Here is a 21,669-nt window from a genome sequence, read left to right as displayed (position 1 = left end):
ATCCGGGAACAGAGGGGTGAGAGGGACAGGGACCGGGAATGAGCCGGGAACAGACGGGTGAGAGGGACAGGGACCGGGAATGAGCCGGGAACAGACGGGTGAGAGGGACAGGGACAGGGGAGAGGGGACAGGGAGACGGGACAGGGGAACAGGAGAGGGGAGAGGGACAGGGACACGGGAGAGGGGACTGTGACTAAGGCACATCTCAGCACAAAACACTCCTTTTCCTCCCTCCCACTTCACCTTGGGAATGTCTGGCAGTGCAAATGACTGCTGAGCGCTTCAGCCGAGTGTAAAGAAAACTCTCATCCTAATTCAGAAAGAGCTCCAGTTCTCACTGTGTTCCCTGTCACACCTTCTTGCTGCTTTTACATGTCCAGGGGGTATAAAGTTGCATAAAGAGAACAAACAAAATTCATTGTAACTCTCAAAAGTTCACAGATAACAGATGCTTTGCCTCAGCTTCATTTTCTTTGTCGCAAGCTGGTTCTGTGTTCTTTGCTGCCATCAATAGTGGAGATTTCGTAGCAATAAATCCTGTATTTGATATGTAGAGACCTTGATATTACTGCTTAAAGGAAAATCAGTGGGACAGATGAGAATAAAGAGTTGTCTGAACAACAGAAGGTCAAATTCTGAGCCTAAGCCAATGGCAGTACCCAAAACTCAGCTTTTAAATATTATGACAAGGTAACAATGTTTTATGTTTGTGTGTTCTCCAAACACAGAGCTGGTGTAAGCCAAACTCGGGATGAATTCTTCAAATGTGAAACACATTTCAGTCTCTTCCCCACACACTTACAACATGAATAACATCCATGTCCCTCCAAAAGTCCTCATGCCACCCGTTTTCCAACCTGCGAGTTGGGAAAGGGCGTCTGGAAGGGATGGGAGCTCTGCCTCCAGTTCGGATGATTCCCAGGAATCCGACTCCAAGAGCCTGGCAGAAGAGAGGCAGTACCAGCTGGGACTCCAGCAGAGGATCCTGGAAAACGAGGGGCTGGTAGGGCTGGATCCTGATGACATCCTGGAGGATGACAGCTTGGAAGAGGACAGCTTGGAGGAGATGAGTTCGGGAGAGAAAGGAGCTGAGCATGACACAAATTATAAAGGAAAACAAAAGAATTATGGCAGTGGAAGGTAAGGTTTAAACTTCAGTGGAGTAGAATAATTCTGACACTTTAAAACCCTGTGTTCCTCAATGCCACATTTAAACATTCTTCAGAAAGCATTAACTCGGTACGTAAAATAAAATTGAATATCCTGTCATATGCGTGGAAGGTTTAACCCTGGATAAATTGGGAATAATTCTGGAGTTTAAAGGGATTACATTAAACCCGAAGTAATAACAATGTGCAGTTTCAATTTAATAGTCTACTTAAAATAAAATGACAAACAAATGAAGGCTAAATGATTAATAGCATGCTTTTATTCACCTCCTCAACAAGCAAAATGGCCAGTTATTGAATATTTTATTGTGAGTGCAAATGATGTTAATTGTACTAGAAACATGCTCTAATTTTTAGTAATTTTTTTGGACTGAATACTGTGCTGAATGCGAGGCTCTTCATTAAATGGAAATTTGATTTTATTTTGTTTGAACTTAGCCCAGTAAGTACTCCAGTGCAGTCCATTAAGCAGAGCAAATATCACAGCATATACATATGAAACCCCCTCTCTACATCCATTACCAACCTCGGAATTTGAAGAGGAAATGCTGCATCTGCTGTCTGCTCACCACACTTTTGTTGAGGAGCACAGAGTCCATCTAACCTCCCCATCGAGCTGGGGGCAGGAATAAAAGGTGCCCTTTTTGTCTGGGGATGATTAGGGATGAAGGAGCTCTTCACACTCATTTTGTCTCCGCGCGGTGACCTGGGCTGAGTCCCACAATTGGGTTCTGTGCACACATTTCAGCACAAAGGGACTCTTTAGCATTATCCTCTGCCATTTCAATCATTGCAATTAGCTCACATATTTCTGTACTCACTTCAAAACAGCCTCACCTCGTTCTGTTTACCTGCAGTGCCTGCCAGCTGGGAATAATGATGTTTTCCCTGCTGGAAATCAGCTCCAGGATACCGTGGCACCAATGCTCACCTGGAAAGCAAAAACAAACAGATTATTTTGTTATTAGGAGCCACTTGAAACATAGGCAGAGGCATGGAACTCACTGAGAAAGGGGGAATAAATGATTTAGGGAAATGTTAATATCATTAACTAGGCCACACTATGGGGAATCCAGCAGATTTCTTTAATAGGAGCTGAAGAATCAACCAGATTTCAGTGCCTGTAAATGTCCCTCTGGCAGATTCACCAAGAAACCAGGGCTGTGCTGCAGGTCCAGGGAAGAGAAAAACAGTGTTAAAAGCTTTTTTCTCCCTCATTCCTTCCTCTTGCCACTGCCTGCACATCTCTTGGAAGCCTATTTGGATGTATTTGACTCCTGTAGTTGGTTTTCCTCCCATTGGATCAGATCTGAAATCAGAAATTGGATCAATTGTGGGGTTTTTTAAGGCAGAGCATCTGGCTTTGCTTTATGACAAATGTGATTCAGAGCAAGAATTTGGCAACTCCTTAAAAAAATAGGCAAACTCACAGATCTCTCTGATTTGTGTTTTCCTACTCTTATCTCAATCACAGCTTGCTTTATAATAAAAAGTGGTATTAAGTCTTTTATAGATGGAGATTTTTATCAAAGCATCATGGTGTTTCATGGGAATGAGAAGAGAAAATAAGAATACAGAGCTGGAGGCTATTCTTGCTTGGACAGCCTCAAAGGGACACTTGAGAGACTGATTTTACCAGGAATTTCACTTTTATTTCACTCAGCAGAGTCTTTGAAGAAGGAACAACACAGGCTACCTTTTGCAGACTGTATAATTTTAAGGAAGCAACAAAATAATGCAATTTATCGTTTCACCTTTTAGCTGATTCTGCTAAGATTTACAATTTCTATGCCAAATTTGGGATAATGATTGTAATCCACTGTGATCTGAATGGGAGATCAATTTATCATTCACTGATGATGAAGATTAAAAAGGAAGAGGAAGCCTTGCCTAAATTTTCTCCTAAAAAATACTTCATAAAACTGTTCTGATCCTGATCCCATACTGAACACACTGAAATAATTCATTTGGCCACAGCAGGACATCTGTTTACACACTGAAATAATACAGAATTTGTACAATTTATGCAGAAATAATTCGGTGTTTGTTTTTTAATTAGGAAAAAACAGCCTGTGGACAAATATTCCAACCTGAGGTACAAACCTCACTGGAAGAGAACAAAAAAGGGAGCAGAATTTTTTAAGGCAGAGAAAGCATCCCAAGCTTCTGGAGGAAGCAGTGAGGACTTCTCACTGGATTCATTTTACCTCCATTCTGATGGCTCCTCAGAAAATAATCAACAGGAGGCAAAGACCCAGGATTCACTCTCAGAATTATTCAGCTTTCATGGAGCAAATGTTGTGGCCAGCAATGAACCTGATGGGCCACAAGCCAAAAGGAGGGAACCTGCAGAAGGATTTCATTCCAGAGATAATCCTGGCCGTGCTTTTCCTCCTGAAATTCAACAAGATCCACCCCAAAGAGCAAAAAAAAACTTTGTGAAGAAAAATAAACGGACTTTAGGGTTACAGTCAGAGAAGAGAAATTCCTACCTTGAGCTGCACAATAAGAAGCAGCAAGTTCTTCACAGGCAGGTGGGTAAATTTATATATTCCCTAATTTGTATGGGCTAAGGTTTGTCTGGAGTTAAACTCTCAGCTGTGCAGAGGAGAGAAGCAGATTTGAAATCCACCATGCAAATGGCAACTTCTGATTTCCAGGGAGAATCTTTTTCACCCTTTATGGAATAATTGACAAATCTCCAGTTACTCCCAAGCCCAGTGATGGCCACATTCCAGCTGCCTGTTGCTGGCCAGGAAAGTGGCACAGATCTCACAGATCTCTAGTTTTTAATCTTGATGCTTAGGAAATTCTGTCTTCCTTTCCTGGCATCTGCCTTGCCCCTCAGCAGTGGGTCTTTTTATGCTGCCTCTCATTTTTTCTGCTTGGCCAACATGAGTTTGATAATGATTCTCTCTAATGCTAATGGCTTATTCCAGGTTTTGGTCAGTGGAGAAAATGCAAAACTGGGTTGGAAAGATCCCTAAAGCCCATCCCATCCTACCCCCTGCCATGGGCAGGGACACCTCCCACCATCCCAGGCTGCTCCCAGCCCCATCCAACCTGGCCTTGGGCACTGCCAGGGATCCAGGGGCAGCCCCAGCTGCTCTGGGCACCCTGTGCCAGGGCCTGCCCACCCTCCCAGGGAACAATTCCTTCCCAATCTCCCATCCAGCCCTGCCCTCTGGCACTGGGAAGCCATTCCCTGTGTCCTGTCCCTCCATGCCTTGTCCCCAGTCCCTCTCCAGCTCTCCTGGAGCCCCTTTAGGCCCTGCAAGGGGCTCTGAGCTCTCCCTGGAGCCTTCTCCTCTCCAGGTGAGCACCCCCAGCTCTCCCAGCCTGGCTCCAGAGGGGCTCCAGCCCATGGAGCAGCTCCATGATTTCCTCTGGACCATGCTTGGCCTTGAACTCCATGAGATTTCCATGGGCTGATATCCCAAGCCTGTCAAGATCCCAGACCAAATCTGATATTGGACATCAGCACTTGTGTCTGGAAGTCCTGACCGGCTGCACAGTGTCAGCCAACTTGTGGGAAGGTTCGAGTGGAAATGTAATTACAGTTCCTAATGAACCATTATAAACGAGTTTATTGCTTTCCCTTGCTACTTATTATGCAGAATGGGAAGGGTGGGGATCACTGAATCACTCCACACAGAAAATTCTTACCTTGGAAAGCTCCAGGGACTCTGTGCTTCAAGTGACACCTCTGCCAAGGCTAATGAAGAGTTGACACAACATTAGAGGGAATTTTCTGACTACATTCCAGTGGCAGGAATGATGGACAAGATTTTTTTTCTAGCAGAGCTATTAAGAGCACTTGGTTTTTTCAGTTCTAATTTGAATGATGGTAAAAATAATGAATGTAGATGGATGCTGATTAGAGCTATGTTGATATGATTATATTTTCTATTCAGGGAATTCTGGAAATCTTGCCTATCCAAGTGCTGGAGACAGGGATAAGGACTTCATTGTGCAGACACTGTTCAAAAATATGAAATAGGCAAAGGAATCTGTTAAAATCAGGGCTATGAGATTGCCTTGCTGCAGTGGCCATGGGGACAGCAGAAGTGTGACACAGCAAGGGCCGGGCAGTGGGTAGGGAAGTGAGTTCCTAACCTGGACAAGTCAATACAGCTGCAACTGCTTGTTTTCCAGCAAAGTTGTGGACTTCCCATCCCTGGAAGTGTTCCAGGACCAGGCTTGGAGCAACCTGGGCTAGTGGAAGGTGTCCCTGCCCATGGCAGGGGGTGGAACAAGAGGAGCTTTAAGGTCCTTTCCCACCCAAGCATTCCATAATTGTGTGATTCCACGAGCAGCATCACCACCTGCTGTCAGCCACCTTTGGATTTGCTGCAGCACAGGCAGAAGTATTTACTTATCCCTAACCAGGATATCCATGGCTCAGTCTTGTTGGGAGGGGTGAAAAAAGGCCTGAGGGGAGCATCCTATTAAAATGAAAATCCAGGTGCCAACTTTGGTCACCTCACCTGGAAAACTGCATCCAAAGTGCAAAACCACCAAGTATGTGCAGAAATAAATGAGCCACATGTCACCAGTCAAACTGTTGTTTCCTAGACTGGATTATTTTGAGCTTTGCAGGGGGTTGAAGCTGGATTTATTGGTTTGCTCACTGCTGGCTGCCAGGGGCTGGGGTGATGAGGGAGTGTTTACTGTGAGGGCAGGACTTGGTGCACAGCTGACATAACACGAGTTAAAATATTTGCAGCCTCGGTCTGCAAGATTTACAGCTGTGCTGGATGTACCAAAACACACCAGAAACCCGTGCTGATCTGTATATTTACTAATTTCTGTAGCATTTTATACAGCACCAAGTTCTTTGCAGTGTTGCCTGGTTCTTAACGAACCCCATGATGAGTTTCTCTGAGAGAGAGAGAGAGAGAGGCAAAAAGAGAAGTAGTGGCCCAATCTAGCTCAGCTGTGCTCAATCTGAGTTGCTTTCCTACCTCCAAGCCCCTTACTTCAAAGCCAGGAACATAATGTACAATTTTTTAATGGCTCTAGACCAAGGCACTCAGACTCTGTGTGCACTGAGCCTTCCCTCGGTGTAAACACCTAATCAAGATTGCCTGTGCTTCAACAATAGCAGCCAAATGCAATTCGAGAACCACAAGCCTTTGAAGTCCTCCCTGCAAAGGCTGGTTTGCCAGTCTGGGATAATGACATGCCATGATTGCTGTCTTTGTTGTATCTTTTCAGTGGAGAAGCAATTATGGGCCTCAATTTAACAGAATAGGCATTACACAGCTTATGATTCTCAAAATGCAATTTCATTTGATCATTTTCTCAATTTGATTGGTATTAATAGAATGGTTCACAAAAAAAAAAAAAAAAAAAAAATGCTGGCAGAGGTTGTGTCCTGTTCCTCTTTCAAAGAGATAACGTAGAAGTATGTTTTACCTGCCCAGCACTCCATCCATGCACTGAGTCAGTTGGTTCCACCAAAAACATCTTATTCACTGCAAAGCTCTGTCTGTCCACAGCTCAGGAAAACCTCTGTGGCATTTTTTAATTTTCTTGTGAATTTTTCCAGTCACAACTAATGGGATTTGCATTGTATTTGGAGCTATGAGGTCACCCATAAACTCAGCAATAAACCCTGCCCACCTTTTCTTAGCTGGCCTAATCTCTTAGCCCCAAAGTGAGAGGTTCAGCTTCCCACATTTTCTTCCCACTGATGATTTGCAGTTGATAATTCTCTTGGTCATAAATATGTTCTCAGTGCAGGTTTTCCTGTGGGGCTACTCTGCAGGGGAGCAGAGGTTCCTGTGCCACAGTCCCCTATCACAGTGACACTGCCCAACACACTTCATCAACTACAATACTCGGCAAGATAGTTTGGGACAAAAAATTAAATTAAAAAAACGTTAAAAATTGGATTTCCAGCACTTTCATAGATTAAAAAAAAATTTAAGTATTTCAAGAAAATTTTTAATTATTGCTATATTTACAAGGGTATCACCTGGCTTTGTGCAGTGCCACCAACCATCCTCAAAAACTTGCTCCAGTTCAATTTCCAGCCGTGGTTATCCCACAACTGTGGCCACGTGAAGATATCCTTGTTTGCGAGCTTGTTTTGCCGAGCTCTGTGCATCCCATGCTTTATTTCTGCAGCTCCTCGTTGTGCTTTTCACCCCCCATTACTGTGTTTTGCCAGCTTTTCCTGCAAGCCTCTCTTGTTGAGGCCTGGGATGTGTCTGATTGCCTGGCCAGGGATGGTTTCTGGTTGTTTTTCTGTTATTAGGTGCATCCAGTGGCTCTCATAGAAATGGAGGAGCCCAGGCATTTGAGAGGTACAAGAAGGTTTCTGTGCTGCACACTTCTTGCAATTTTCCTTTCCTTTCTTCCTCTTAAAAGTAGAAGGAATCCTCCCTCCCAGCTGTGAGTTGGGTTTTGCTTCTTTTTCTCTTTTGGCCGTTTCTCTCCTTGTTACCCATTCTACAGAGCCAAACTGTAGCATTTTCATTTTAATAGGATGCAAATTATTTCTCATCATTTCCCCCAAGATTTTGAAATCCTTTCATCTGGTTGTGCTGTGACCATGAACATTCTTGGTTTTTAGGTTACAGATCCTACACCAGCTGATGAAGAACCACTCCAGGGTGTCCCAGCATTCCAGACTGGGAAGATGAAGCCTGAAGACAATGGGTACCCAAAAGGACAGCAGCTCAAGGTTCCTTTTCAAGAGAATTTGATAACTGAAATTCAATAAATTTAATAATTGAAATATATCTATAAAAGCACTGAATTTGAATGTTTAAAACTGTCATCTTGTTGCTTTTAAAGTCCCTATTACTGACAAGAAATCCTTAAATATACCTCAATAGGTAATCACTATCATTTAATGCATGTGTGCTTTATATACTGAATGCATTTAAAGCAAAATGCCAAGAAATTCTGAGCTCACAGCATCTATTATTATCTATTATTATTTTTTTAGGAGATTATTTGGTTGATAATCTAAAATTACAAACTAGTACATGGTTGTGTTTGATGGCTCGGGAGGGTTCTGAGCCAGAACTTCACTGTTTGTGCCTTATTTGTCCCCTAAAATTAAGGGGGAGTTAATTAATTAATTACCAGAAACCAGAAAATGTTCCAAGCAGAAGTTGCACTCGCTTCCTCCACACTCCTCAGTCTATAAATCTGATTTATGCTGGCCTTCAAACCAATGCAGTCATCCAGTCTTTGGAGCAATAAAGGGACCAGGTTATCATCACTGATAAAAAACCCAGGGTTATTATTGGCAAACCCAGTTAGTCTCTGTGTGCTGCAAGGATCTGAAGTGATCCAGGCACTGTTTAAATTCTGGAATTTCAAGACTGGGATTTGCAGTGCTATAAAATACAAGCAGGATTTTATGCTGCTGTTCACTGGGAAAGATTTGCTTTCTCCATGGCATTTCAGAATGAAGTAGGTATTTATTTATTTCATTGTTTAAATGGGGAAACATTGGCCTGCTCCCAGTTGGGCTCTGGCCAAAATTATTATCTATTTAGGAGATTATTTGGTTGCATTTTCTGGTTTATGGCAATTAATTAACTCCACCTTAATTTTAGGGGACAAATAAGGCACAAACAGTGAAGTTCTGGCTCAGAATCCTCCCAAACCATCAAACACAACCATGTACTAGTTTGTAATTTTAGATTATCAACCATATAATCTCCTAAATAGATAATAATTTTGGCAGGAGCCAAACTGGGAGCAGGCCAAAATAGATAATTCCACAGTGTGCCAGGACATGAAGCTCCAGGAGTCAGGATTCCAAGGGCTAAAGCTCTTCCCAAAACCTCCTGGAGTTGTGTGGATTTCACATCTACCATTAACCAGTTATTCTGAGTGCATTTGCCCCTTGCTGACTGCAAGGGTTGCTCACAAAAGAACCCCAGAGGGACAGGAGGGTGGGGAGGAGGATTTCAGCCCTGACAGAGATTTAATGGGCTGAGAATGGATTTGTGGAATCCAAGTCTTTCCTCCAAGTGGGCAACACCTGATGCTGTAATTGGAAAGTGATGAATTTTAATGAATTTTGGGTTTAGAGTGTGGCAGTTTGGCTCTAAACAGTAGTCCTGGTGTGCTTAAGTTCTTGAATTTTTATCATCTGGGTTATGTTTATCAGGGAGGAGTGCTTGGTTTAGAAGTAAAATTATTGATATCATTGGCATCAGTCTGTTCTACCATGGGCCAGTCTAACAGTATGTACAAAGCCATTTTTCCCTGAAATTTGGTACATAAAAAGCAAGAACTGATTTGATTTTTGGAGCATTTTTTCCAAGTGGTTGACAGGGAGCTACCACCAGTCCACAAGGTTAGACCTGGGCACTTCAGGGCACCTATTTTTGCACCTCATGCAGATAAAACTCCCTCAATCCACATTTACCACATCTGGTTTGCATCTGCAGGGACCTGTTTTTATCCATTAAGCAAAGTCTTGATGCAGAATTATTCACGGTGCAGCACCTGAATAACGTCTCTGCTTCTGTTCTGGACTGAGGGTTCCTCCAGATTTGAATTTTGGGTTAAGTCCAGCCATGAGCAGGGTTAGATGCAAGCAGCACGGAGGGATTTTGATGTGTGTAATGAAACTTCTTAAGGAATATCTGAAATCTGAAATTCACCCAGCTGTTGGTAACTTGTTTCAGGAGCAGCACAAGTTCTCCCAGACAAGTAAAACAGAATCCAACCAGACTCTCAATGGAAGAGCTTTTCCAAGGAACGACAGCCAGCAACTCCCAGGAGGAGCAGCAGAAGCAAAGTCTTGGCACCAGCAAATCCCAGGATTTCAGGCTGCTCCCAGTGCAGTGGAACAGGACAGCAGCACAGCGCTGCAGGAATGTCTGAATCCAAGCTCTTCTGTTGGCCCTGGCCCAGCAGAAAAATCCAAAACTGGCTTAAATAATTTCCCAAATGCAACTCACCCAGATTTTACCACATCTACCTATCGTTTTCTCCCAATATTCCGTAATTTTAACCCAGCAGAGGATTTATACCCAGAATATCCCAGCAAGGAGAGCAAGAAACACCAGCATGAGTCTCCACATGGAATTCCACGGCAACACTCAACCAGCCACATCCCTGGGCAGCATTTTTCCAGGGATAACAGCACTGGTGGCCAGGCACATCCAAAATTCAGGAGTATTTCATCTATTTTTAATGCAAGTTTTCAAGAAAGGGCGAAGGATCAAGCACCACTTCAAGATTTCAGAAATCATATTCATGAGGATAACAGGTATCAGCACAGTTGGTGGTAAGGATATAAGTGATAAAATTATGTTATCATAACGCTGTGATGCCCAAAAAATGAACAAATGGACAAGAAAATGCTTTAAAGTCTGAAGTATAAAGTTATCTTGCTACAAACCTGCCGTTATGATTTGCTACTAATTGAAGATTCATTGTAGCTACTGCTTTTTAAATGTGGCATTGGAAAAGGACAGTTCTGTCCTCCAGGCATGGAATTTTCCCCAGTTGAAATTTTCCTTCTAGGAGGCTGGGAGGAAAAGTTTAAAATACAGATAGGAAAGGGGATTGTGCATAAATTGAGAGTTTGTAGCAAAATTGGTTTTTCAGGGTGAATATCCAGGGTCCATCCTGTCCCTAAAGGGGAGAGCCGGAAAATCCTGAGTCATGTAGAATTTCACCTGTCTTGATTTAAAAAAATGAAGTTTTTATTTCAAATAAACAAATAATTCTTTCAGTACTCAGCAGGCCTGATCCAAGCCTTTCGTTGGCTTCAGCTACTTTTGCATCAGGTTGAAATTTCAAGTTTTTCCATTTATTTTCCGTACACTTGGGTGCAAGCAAAGTCATTTATTGGGAAATCCCCATCTTCCCATCTCCATGTTCCCATATGCCATGTTCAGGTTGTTTGTTGAACTCCCTGCTGTGTGTAAATGAAGGTTTTTACTCTTTCCCCCTCATTTTTAAGGCTTTTTCTATGTTTTGTTCACAGTTCGCCAACAGCCTCTTGTGGAACCTCCCACTTTACAGAAATGGAGCAACATCAGCCAGGAATTTCTGGTTTAAGAGATGATTTTGCTGACAAGTGGTTGTGGAGTTTGCTCCCACCTGCCGTGTCCCAGGTACAGGGGGGTTCACAGGGAAATTCAGGAAGAGCTGAAGGAAATCCGAGGAAAATGAGACAAAGCAACTCAGAAGGATCTCTCCTGCCAATGGAAAAGCAAAACCAGCCCAGAGCCAGCAAGAAGGTGAGAAAATAGATGTGGGTTGGGTGGTTTAAGATTTCTATGCCTCCTCTAACATTTTTCCTTAATAATCCAAAGTTCTTTGTGGAAAAAAAAGTGATGAGAACAGAGAAATATTTCATTGTTACAGGAAGCACATGGACACCCAGCAGAGAAATAAAAGTCATGGAACAAAGGTAGAAACAGACACTGAAATCATTTTAGTCCAAAGAGCAAATGGATCCACCAGCTCTCCCTGGGTCAGTCTGGATTAGCTCCAGGGACACACAGAGCTGTGTTTGTCCCATAAGTTATCCACAGATAAAATTATTTAGGATCAGGCTGGAGCAGCAGGCAGCCTGGCCTCAGATCTGAGCCATCCATTATCCTGCTCATGCTCATTTGCTGGCCAGCTCAAATCTCCTGCTTTCCAAGGGATTCCAACCCCAAACTTGGAGGATTTGTAAAGCTAACAGCATAAACATTATTCCAAGCCTCCTGATGATCCCATTTGGGTCCTTATTAAAACTTGGATCTCTTTGTCTCCTCTGTGTGTCCACTTTTCCTGGTGTCAGCACTTAACACTGCTGCAGGGGGACACCAGAGAGCTGTCCATGACCAATTAAATGTTTAAGAAGTTTGCTTCAAGTCTCAGGGCAGACAAACTAAGCTGGAATAATTATTCCTGTGTTTCATCCAGGAGGCAGTTTGGGTATTGCTGCCTGAGTGCCTCTAAGAAGAATTATCAGGATTATGATGGTAACTGAAGGGCAGATTTCCTTCCCTTTCTGTTCAAACCTTTGTTTCTTGTCCTGTGTTTGTGGCAGTTTTCTCACGCTTCACATGTGAGGAATGCACAGAGAATCTGTTTGTGTCTCCCAGGAAAATCCAGCTTTTCCTCATAAACAAATGCACTCATGCTCATTGCAAAAGCAAGAAAACCCGGGTTTTGTGGGACACAGCTAAATGTACTCCTCAGAGTGGCTAAAATCAAAAATTAGTGAGTTGTAGCATGTAAGAGTAGGGATAGCTGACACAAAGAAACCTCAAATAGGAAATTTAGTGCTTAGAATTCATTTCTCTGCAGTTGAGTTCAGCTTGAACCTGTGTTTTGAAGAAATGCCCACTTTATTTGCATATAGCAGTTGGTGTTGCTGCATTATTCTGTGGGTGAAATTACTGCAGAGCTGATCACCATGAGCTTCACTGACAAGCATTTAAAACATAATTCCCTTCCAAAAATAATCTAGTGGCCTTGAAAGAGAATAAAAATATTAGGGAGATACTGGGGCCTTTGTGTAATGTCCTGAAGGATTGGAATGGCATCACCCATCACTCCTGCCTTCACTTGTCAAGCTTTGCTGTGCAGCAAAACATGGATTTTTCAGCTGTCTGTGGACAACTTTCCAGTGCAGCTTTGAGAACAAGGAAAGGTTACTGTCACCAACATCACTTGATAATTTTTGCCACCAAAATCGGGTAATTTTGCCTTTTTCTCTTACGAGAGTTTCTTTGGAGTCTCATTCTAATCCCATCAAATGGGTGGCTTTGAGCTGTTTCAAAATAAAGCTCACAAAAGGTCATTCTTGATTGAGAAAATATCAGTTTGTGCTTTGGATAATTGGCAATTTCCCACCTGGATCCAAAGGAAATTCTGTGTCGTTTGACTTGTGCCATTAACTCAGTCCTGTTGGCCACTTATTTTAAATGAGACGTGCCAGGGGTAAGGCTGAGATTGCAGATTAAATCCTGGAGTTTCCACTACAAGACTTTCTTTAATGAATCTCTCTGTGAAATCACATCAAGGAAAATCTGTTTGCTGTTTGTTTTTCAGGTGTGTAGCTCAAAATTCTACATCAACCTGAATATGAAGCTTGGAGGCCTCGGACCTGACTATGAAGCAATCAAAGAGAAAGTGAGTGACCCAAAAGTGAATTCAAGCAGGGGAGAATGGCAAAGAAATCACTGCTGAGAAGCAATTTATGATTATCTGGGACTTTATATCCTTGGCTAGCTGGAGATCCTAAAGGAAAATTCAGATAGAAGGAAAGACAAGTGTCCTGGGGATAACTTTAACCCTCTAATTTTTTTAAATCCAGAAATAGGAATTAATCAGGGCTAATTGCTCATCAGGAAAGGACACGCTCCTGTGGCTGAGTTGCCATTCCCAGTGTAAAGATGCATCAGATGTTCAAAGTGGAAGTAAAAGTTGTGTAAGCACAAGAAAATATCTGGCTGCACTCTGGTGAAATGGAGACAGATTGCTCAGGACATTCAGAATAAAGATGGACCTGTCACATTTCTGCTGAGCTCCATCCTCCATTCAGTCCAGGGAAAAGCTCTTAAGAGGGAAAAGCAACTAAAAAAAGCTGTGCCATTTATCAGGGCTTCCTGTTGTGTTCTGCTGAGGGATCAATGGCAAAGCCAGGTTGAACAGCAGCAGAGGTGGGAACGGAATATTGGTGGGAAAAGGGTTTCATTGATGGATCCCTGAGCCATTTAATTCCATAGCCCTTTTCTGCTTTTCTCAGAAACAGAAGCTAAAGCTGCAAAAGGAATATTCCAGGCAGATTAATGAATATAACATGAAAAATATTACTGTGGTTCAGAGGTTTCCTGCAAAACCCCAGGTGTCGTCGGTGTCCAGACAGAAGGTGAGAACTGGGTCCCTTTCAAGGGTATTTCTGCAAGGTGGCAAGTGACAGCCACAGGCTCCAGGAACAAAGCTGTGGAGTTCAGTATCAGAATTCCTCAGTTCCTTGCATTTATTCTCAAACCTAAACCACAAGGAGACAAAACTGCATTGTTTGGGTTCTTTTAGGAGACTTCCCAGACACTCTCTCACCAGGAACATGAGATAATGCAACTCCCCCTGGAGACTTAAGAGGTGCTTCCAAATCCACACAACAAACACAGACCCCAAACCCCATCCCAGGTTAAACCAGGGCTCTGCCACTTCTGGGATTTCTGTCATACTCCTTCCATTCCCTGTCCAGGACAGCCTTCCATGTTCCAGGCATCACTTTGCTTTTTAGTTTTGATAGTTCAGTGCAGTAGAGCCTGAGCTTGTCTTGTTCACCTGCAAAACTCCTGCCTGAGGACCAGAGCTTAATGAGACTGGGGAAAAATGTTTATAAATTTATTAGATTTTTGTTGCTCTTCCTTTTTTTAAATAAAAACATTTCTTCAGTGTCGAAGGTGGCCTTCAGTGGTGTCAGGAAGCAAATCTCGGCCTGGGTTATTTTGCAGTCACCACTGAAGCAATCTGGGATTGAATTCTGTCAGAAACAAGATCAGGAATTCAGAGAAACCTTACTCAAACCACCTAAATATTCTTGGAAATGTTGTCCAGGTTTTCTCTTAATCAGTTACCCCAATTTTCCTGGTTTTAGGCTCTGGAATATGCCAAGAAGATTCCAAGACCAAAGACCTTCGTTACGAAGCAACCAGACCAAGAGGTGAAAGAGGAAAGGGCTCTGCCCCAGGCTCCAGCTGGAACCAGTTTACCCCAAATCCCATCCCTGGAATCTTTGTGGAACAGGCACGAGAAGGAGAAGGAAGTTGTGGCTGCTTTCAAAGCCCTTCATATTTTATAGGTGTTTGGGAAATCTTAGCGATCTCTTCAAGGCAAAAATGCCTGAATTGTTTTATTTTGAGCCATTATGACCATCACATCTTGATTTCCCAGCCCACTGAAATTTAAACTGCCTTAAGCCTAACCATTTTTAAATGTTAGAATTGGTTCTAGCTGTACCTATTTTGTTTAATAAATTGACCATTTGCATTTATAGCACTTTAAATCTGGTCCTCTGTTCTTTTTCTTTGAACTAAATAATCCAGAAATTGCATCTTTCAGAGCAATCAGCTCCTGCCTTGTCACAGCTGGATCATTTTTAAACATATAAGCATACAGACATAGCTACAGAACATTAAAAATAAACTTCTGTTTCATCTGATCATCTTAACCCAGGCAGTATTTCTCTTTCTGAAGTGCAGATGAGACTTTTGGCCAGAAATAAAGGCAAAAAAAACCCCATTGCTGCTAAAAAAGAGAACAAAATTATGCACCAAACGCAGCAGCTGGTAATGACACAATGTTAATTATTGAACTGTTACTCTGTTACCTCTCAGTGAAGACTTTCCACATCAAGCCCAAAATGTTGAAGCTTCATCTGGGACAGGAAAATTCCAAGCAAGTCCTGGCTGAGCATGCAGAGAATCTGGGATTAACCAGGAGCAGTTGGAAAATATATTGGGTAACTAAGGATAATTGAGAGCTGCATGTTTGAGAGGAAAGAGCTTTTAACAGATTAAGGCTGTAAAAATAGCAACAAACAGATGGGTTTCTTAGGATGCTTCCATTTCTTTAACTTAGTAAATTATGAATTAAGCCAGCATATGAAATGTGATTAGAGCACACAGCAAGGGAATTTGAGTTAAAATCTGGAAAAGAGGCTGGGTAAAAGGGAAAAAAAAAAAAGCCCCAACCACCTTGAGATGGTGTGGAATTGCTTTATCCCGTTTATTTGGTCCCTTTTTTTATGGGAGGCTCCCAATTTAACATAGGGAAAAGTGATCCCCACCCTGCCCTTCCTCATGGCAAAGGGGCAGGGCCTTGCTTTAAACCCCTCCTGACACCCCTGAGGGCAGGAACCTCCCCTCCACCTCCTGAATCAGCCTCTTGGGCTCACAGCTGGGACTTGAGGGCATTTTTTGGGAATGTTGAGAAATACTGAGAATATTTTGGGAAGCCTTGGTGGGAGAATCATCATCCCGTGTGGGAACGTGGGGCAGGCTGCAGGGGGAATGTTTTCCATGATATTTTTGTCGCGTTCAACATCCAATTCCAGCTTCTGGAACAGAACCTTCCTCTTCCTCAGCCTCTTTCCCCACTCCTTTGGGCACTGCCAGGCTGGGAAATGGTTCCAGGCTCTGCTTTCCTACTTTTATTTTTCAAACCAAATGGTAACACTTTGAAGCATTTCTGATCAGGGCACCTCAACTTGTTGTTCCTGCTTAAAAGTGATAATCCCCCCTTAATCCAAACCTCAAGTGCCTGTTTTAATGAAACCTTCAGATGAATATCAAAGAGCTATTTACTCGTATCTAATATTTTAATTAGATTATATTCTCAATTTAACCCATTAAACCCCCTTTGATGAGCTCCATGTTTAGTGTTTAGCCCCAGATGCTGGAGGTAATGAATATTGGACCTTTGATTTAATGAGAACTTCTGCCTTTCCAGCCTGACTCCCTTTGTATCCCCCTTTTTTTTTTATTTTCTGGGCTATAGAATTCAGTTAATTGAAGAAGTCTCTTATCACCACACATTAAGGAACCTAAATTAGCATCCCTTTTCTGATTAGAAAATGCAAGCAGACATTTTCTCTTTGATCTGAGCACTGAGTTGAAGTAGGCAACAGCCCCCTGAAAATGAGCTGATGGCTGCATTATTTGGCTGCCATGCAGATGTGTCCATGTGGTGCAAAATGCTTAATGTCTTAATTGATCACCTTCCTCCCTCGCTGGCATCCTCCTCCCATAAATTAGGGGGATTTCTGGGGGGGTTTGAGGGTTTTTTTTAAAAAAAAAACAGTGAATTTTTAGGAAGCATTTAAATACAAAACCTGTGCTACACTTGGGTACAATGCTGCAACTAGAGCAGCACACAATAATTTTTTTGTTTTATAAACACTGATGAACATCTCACAAACTGTTTAGGAATTCTGTTAGTCCTGGTGTTTTGGGTGTTTTAAATCCCAGAAAAAGGCGGTTTTGCATGGAAAGAAAATCTTTTGATCTACCTCAATACAAATTCAGATTTTCCCTGCACTTCACAGACATGGTGGCACAGAAAGGGGACCAGTGAGCACCCACCTGCTTAAAAGCAAAGGCCATAATTTAATGGAAGGCAAAATATTTAAATAAGAAATCGGCCTTGAATGTTGAGTTAAATATTGAGGGAGGAGTTGAGTGGGAGCAGAACCTGCCGTGGTCCCGTGGTGTCACTGAGCACAGAGAGGGGTCTGTGTGCTCCATCCATGGAAATTCCCGACCTTTTCCTAGCAACACCTTTCCAATGCCATCATTTCTTAATATTTTAGGTTCTGGAAGTGTCGCAGCTGAGGTCTGCTTCAGTCCTACCCACAAAGTGCTGCTGCAATATCAGCCCCATTGTGTTCCTTCCAAAAATAACCAAAGCTGGCTTCCCAGCACCTCACAAAGGGCATGAGCAGGCTGCTGACCCCACAAAAATATTAATGTTTATCAGTTAAAAACATGAAATAAAGGGAAACCTCACAGCCATCATTACAGCTCTAAAAAAAGGTGAGGACTAAAACCAGATGAGGTTTTGCCCAACTCCAGCAGTCACTGAACGCCTCAAACAGCCATGAACGAGCTCTGCTGTCGCCAGCCAAGCACCTGATTGTTGTTGTCTCCTGCCAGGGATCCATTCTTTTCCTTGTTGCCCAAACCTAAGTGTTTTCCATGTGAGAAAAAGCAGGAATGTGAGCAAAGGAGCAACTCTGGTGTGAGGAGGAGCTGGAGACACGGAACCCCAGTGAGGGGTAAAGGCGGGCAGCTGAAGGAGAACATCCTGGTGGATCAGAAGTGATGCTGAGCCAAAATCCTGGAGCTAAAGGAGCATCTTCAGCTTTGCACAATCCCAAGGGCGGACTGGGGAGCTGCAGGTGATGCTCAGAGCTGGGTTTGTGTCCTGGGAGCGCTGCAGGGTTTGTTCTGCAGCCCCAGCAAAGCCGACAGAGTGCACATCACCAGGGAATGGCAGCCCAGGGAAGCACCTGCAGTGGTCTCTGGAATAGCTGAAACGTGGCCAGCTTGCTCCTGGCAGCACAAACCTGGATCACAAAACCTTAAACCCAACTTCTGCCTTGACAAAAATGTGCCCTCACGGGTAGAAAAGCCACCTGTGGGGTCAGGATCGCACATTTACACCCTCCTGCCTTTCCCAAGCACCGCTGCCCCTGCGTTAATGCTGAGAGCAGCTGTCCCAACCCCAGGGCACGCCACCAGCGTCTCATCCAAGCTCTAGAAACAAGATAAATCCAAGACCGACATCAGCCACTTTTTAAGCCAAGACCATCCAAGCAGGAGTTTGCAGCTAATTAAGGTGATGCTGTTTGTTGTTGTGACTAGAAGAGAGGAAAAGCTCCTCAGCATGGCCCACACCCGCAGAAGCTTCGCTTCAGGACATCAGTGATAAAAAAAAAAATGCACTGAATCCATCAGTCGGCAGAGAGAAATGAGGAGAGGAAGATTAGAAAGGATTTCACATCATGCCCAGGTCGTTGCTGGGCTTGGCCGTGGGTTATTTACACCTTCCCCCCGGGGCTGAGCCCCCCCACATGTTTAACAGCAAGAAACTGCAAATTACTTGCTCTACAACTGTCCTTACAACCCATATCTGATCTGCTTTTATGGAGCTCTGGCCACAGAATGAAAGAATTGGGGTTGGAACTGTTTTTCAGACTCATAAAAGTTCAAAATGTTGAAGGCAGCACGCGGGAAAACTCTCAAAATCAAAACAGAAAGCGAAGGTTCATGGCAGGATTTTACCGACTGGGCTTTGATTTTCTATAATGACAACAACCAAAAAACCCATTAACTAATTAAGTGTTAAATTAATCACCAGAAAACAATTTCATTTCAGAAAAATTCACGGAAGAATTTTAATCAAAATCAATCTTCTTGAAAAATAGGAAATCCACCGATATTTCCTGTTTCCAGCAATTATTCCCTGCAAACCACTTCCACCCCAGCATTTCCCAAATTAGCACATTAAATATTTTTTAAAAATAAAAAGAGAGAGAGAGCAGCTCTAAATCTCTCCCCTACTCCTCAACCTTCTTGGAAAGAGCAGGAAAAATTCGGCTGCTGTCACAGAATAACTCAGGATGCACGAATAGAACCTCATTTCATTTATTCCAAGAGAAAAATCTCTGAAAGAAGGAAAAAAGCCGCCTGCCCAGCCCTTCCTTTCTCCCAGGACCATCTCCATTCTCCAATAGCCTCTTCCCAAAACATTGCTGAGTCTGGAAATTACGCTTTTCCACCTCCAGCACTGCTCCCAGCTGGGCAGGAGCTGGCTGGTGACACAGGGAATTTCTCTGGCAGTGACTCTTTCCTTCAGCTGTCTCAGTTTCGGAGTTTTGAGCACTAAACTTTGTGGGATAAGCAGCCTGTTCCCAAATCTTCCTGTTCCCTTGCAAGGCTCAGGGATGGGGACATCCCTGGGCTGGGAACATTCCCACTCTGCCTGTGTTTGTCCCTGAGGGATCAGCGGGTGCAGTTTTTAATATGATTTGTAGCTTTAACTGTCAGCCAAGGTGCCTAAAACCGCCCAGAGGTGAAGATGGTGGCGGGGTTTGGTTTATTGATTAGCAGGAATACTTTGGGAAGGGAGCTCCTGGAGTGGCAGGGGAGACACAGCGGAGATTTGAGGGTTCTTTGAGTCATATTTTTGACCTTTTCTTATAGATCTGGCACCCTAGAGCAGAGCCAGGCCAGCCCCGAGCCACGCTCCACCCTGCTCAGCAGTGGCAGACGTGGTCAAAAAAATGTTACCCCATAAATCTCGTGCAGAGCTTTTCTCTGCTATCATTTTTAGTGATTCCCGCTCAAACACACGCTCAGGGGAGGCTGACAACGAGCACAGAGCAAAATACTCCGGGGGCGACACAGGGAAAGTGTCAAATTTCCAGGTTTTCCAGTTCCCATCGCATCCCTGCCCACGGGAGCTGGGAGAAGGGAAGAGCCCCGGAGCTGGGAGCGGCATTTCCAGCCGGCTCTGCTTCAAACCACGCCGAGGTTTCAGGAGAAGAGCGGTTGCTTTGCCTTCTGAATCCTAATTTTTAGGGAGATGGGTGGCATTTTGTTGGTGGAAATTATTGTCCTGAAAGGATTTTTAAAGCCGAGCAGCTTTTCCTGGATAGATGGATGGGGATTTCCTCTACACACAACGCGTGATCTTTATTATTTTGCATGTGAAAAACAGAAGGGCAGACTCACAAAAAGGAAGCAAACGCACACATTTCAATCGTCTATATTTTATATATTAAACAGGAAAATTAAACGTTTTTCTCCTCACAAAACGACATGTCCCATGATCCAAAACGCCCTGAAAGTGCTAATAACGCCAGACAACCAAATGAAATTCCCGATAAAAACCAAAAAACAAGGTAATAAATTAAATAACCTAACGAGACACCGCCACGCCGCCGTGTTGCTGCTGCAGCGGGGGCTGCCAGGGAATATCTGAGCCAGCACAGCCCCCGCTCCAGGTTTCTACGGGGGAAATTCCCAATCCCACCATCTCCTCCCCGGAGATGCGGAGCCTGCGCATTTCCCAGCCAGCAGCTCAGCCCAAAACCAAAAATAAATTATAAAAATCTGAATTTACCTGGAAATGAACCCCATTTCCCTGGCAGGAAGGTAAAGGCAAAGCAAGCGCGGGCGGGGGCTGCTCCAGCTGAGCGCGACACGGAGCGCAGGGAGAAGGGGGGAGATGCAGGCGGGGGGACAGGAGCCAAACGCGGGACCTGCTCCGGGGCTGTTTCAGAGGAAAAGGGAATTATCTGGGATCCACACCTGGAAGCCGGGCAGGAATCAGGCTGCCGACACTTCTGCAAGCTGTAGAAAATCCCTTTTTTCTGGCTGGGAGCGCCGTTTGCTCCGTGCAGCCGTGGCAGGATCGAGTTATTGGTGATGCTCCCCTTTCCCTTCCCCACAGCAGAATGAAATAAACCGGAATTTTTGCCTTACCTGTTTCTTCGAGGGCTTTTCTTACAATTCTTTTAATTTATGCACGTCTCGGAAGCTCTGCCCGACCTCTCGCACTGGGGATGGAGACGGCGAGCGTGGAAAGAGCGGCGAGGATTTAGGGATTTGGGGAATAAAGGGTGCAAGTCGCCCCCCCTGCCGCTCCCAGGAACCACAACATGCTGCCACGAGTATACATTTATTTTAAACCCGAGGAAAGTTCGGGGAACGAGGAAAAGTCCGACACTTTTCGGAGGAAAGGGGGAACCTAAAGCAAACTCGGTTTTACTCTCCCCGCACCAGATTTCCGAGCACAGCCCAGGCTTGGGGTGATGCTGGGGAGCACCGGCGGCACCGCGGGGTCCCGGCCCCCTCGGGGGCACCGCCACCTTCGCCCCGGGGAGGGGAGTGGGCTCCCCCCGCACCCACACCCCCTTCCCGAGCCGTGTTCCCCTTCCCTGTGCGCGTTCCCAAGGCTGGGGAGGCGGGGGCGCCCCGCGGGGCCGGGGCAGCGCCAA

General features: G+C 44.1%; 2 protein-coding genes and 1 long non-coding RNA gene across 4 annotated transcripts in view; 1 reads left to right on the top strand and 2 right to left on the bottom strand.

The window, feature by feature from the left end:
* Positions 1-28: 28 nt before the first annotated feature.
* Positions 29-15,159, top strand: CUNH11orf63 (chromosome unknown C11orf63 homolog). Of its 2 annotated transcripts, none has more exons than XM_017738577.1 (9): positions 29-57; positions 729-1,140; positions 3,229-3,703; positions 7,750-7,860; positions 9,830-10,416; positions 11,140-11,395; positions 13,206-13,286; positions 13,903-14,025; positions 14,764-15,159. In XM_017738577.1, exons 2-9 carry the CDS (start codon positions 752-754, stop codon positions 14,965-14,967), a joined length of 2,226 nt encoding a protein of 741 aa, XP_017594066.1. In that variant the 5' UTR covers positions 29-57; positions 729-751; the 3' UTR covers positions 14,968-15,159. The 2 variants fall into 2 exon arrangements, with proteins under 2 accessions (XP_017594066.1, XP_008635128.1); XM_008636906.2 differs by lacking the exon at positions 29-57 and adding an exon at positions 64-98.
* LOC108447714 lies at positions 1,005-15,581 on the bottom strand. The gene is made up of 3 exons (XR_001863388.1): positions 15,496-15,581; positions 2,007-2,100; positions 1,005-1,088 (listed from the first exon to the last, which is right to left on the bottom strand). It is a non-coding gene; the product is annotated as an uncharacterized LOC108447714 (long non-coding RNA).
* Positions 15,582-19,723: 4,142 nt separating this feature from the next.
* Positions 19,724-21,669, bottom strand: part of BSX (brain specific homeobox) — a 4,668-nt gene continuing 2,722 nt past the window's right edge. The window contains exon 4 of the mRNA XM_017738360.1: positions 19,724-19,799. Coding sequence (XP_017593849.1) covers positions 19,724-19,799 — 76 coding nt within the window. The remainder of the gene's footprint in view (positions 19,800-21,669) is intronic.

Source organism: Corvus brachyrhynchos, unplaced genomic scaffold (genome assembly GCF_000691975.1).
Source record: "Corvus brachyrhynchos isolate BGI_N302 unplaced genomic scaffold, ASM69197v1 scaffold46, whole genome shotgun sequence".
Classification (NCBI taxonomy): Eukaryota; Metazoa; Chordata; class Aves; order Passeriformes; family Corvidae; genus Corvus; species Corvus brachyrhynchos.
Note: the sequence above shows the minus strand (reverse complement) of the source record. Positions and strands in the feature narration are given on the sequence as shown.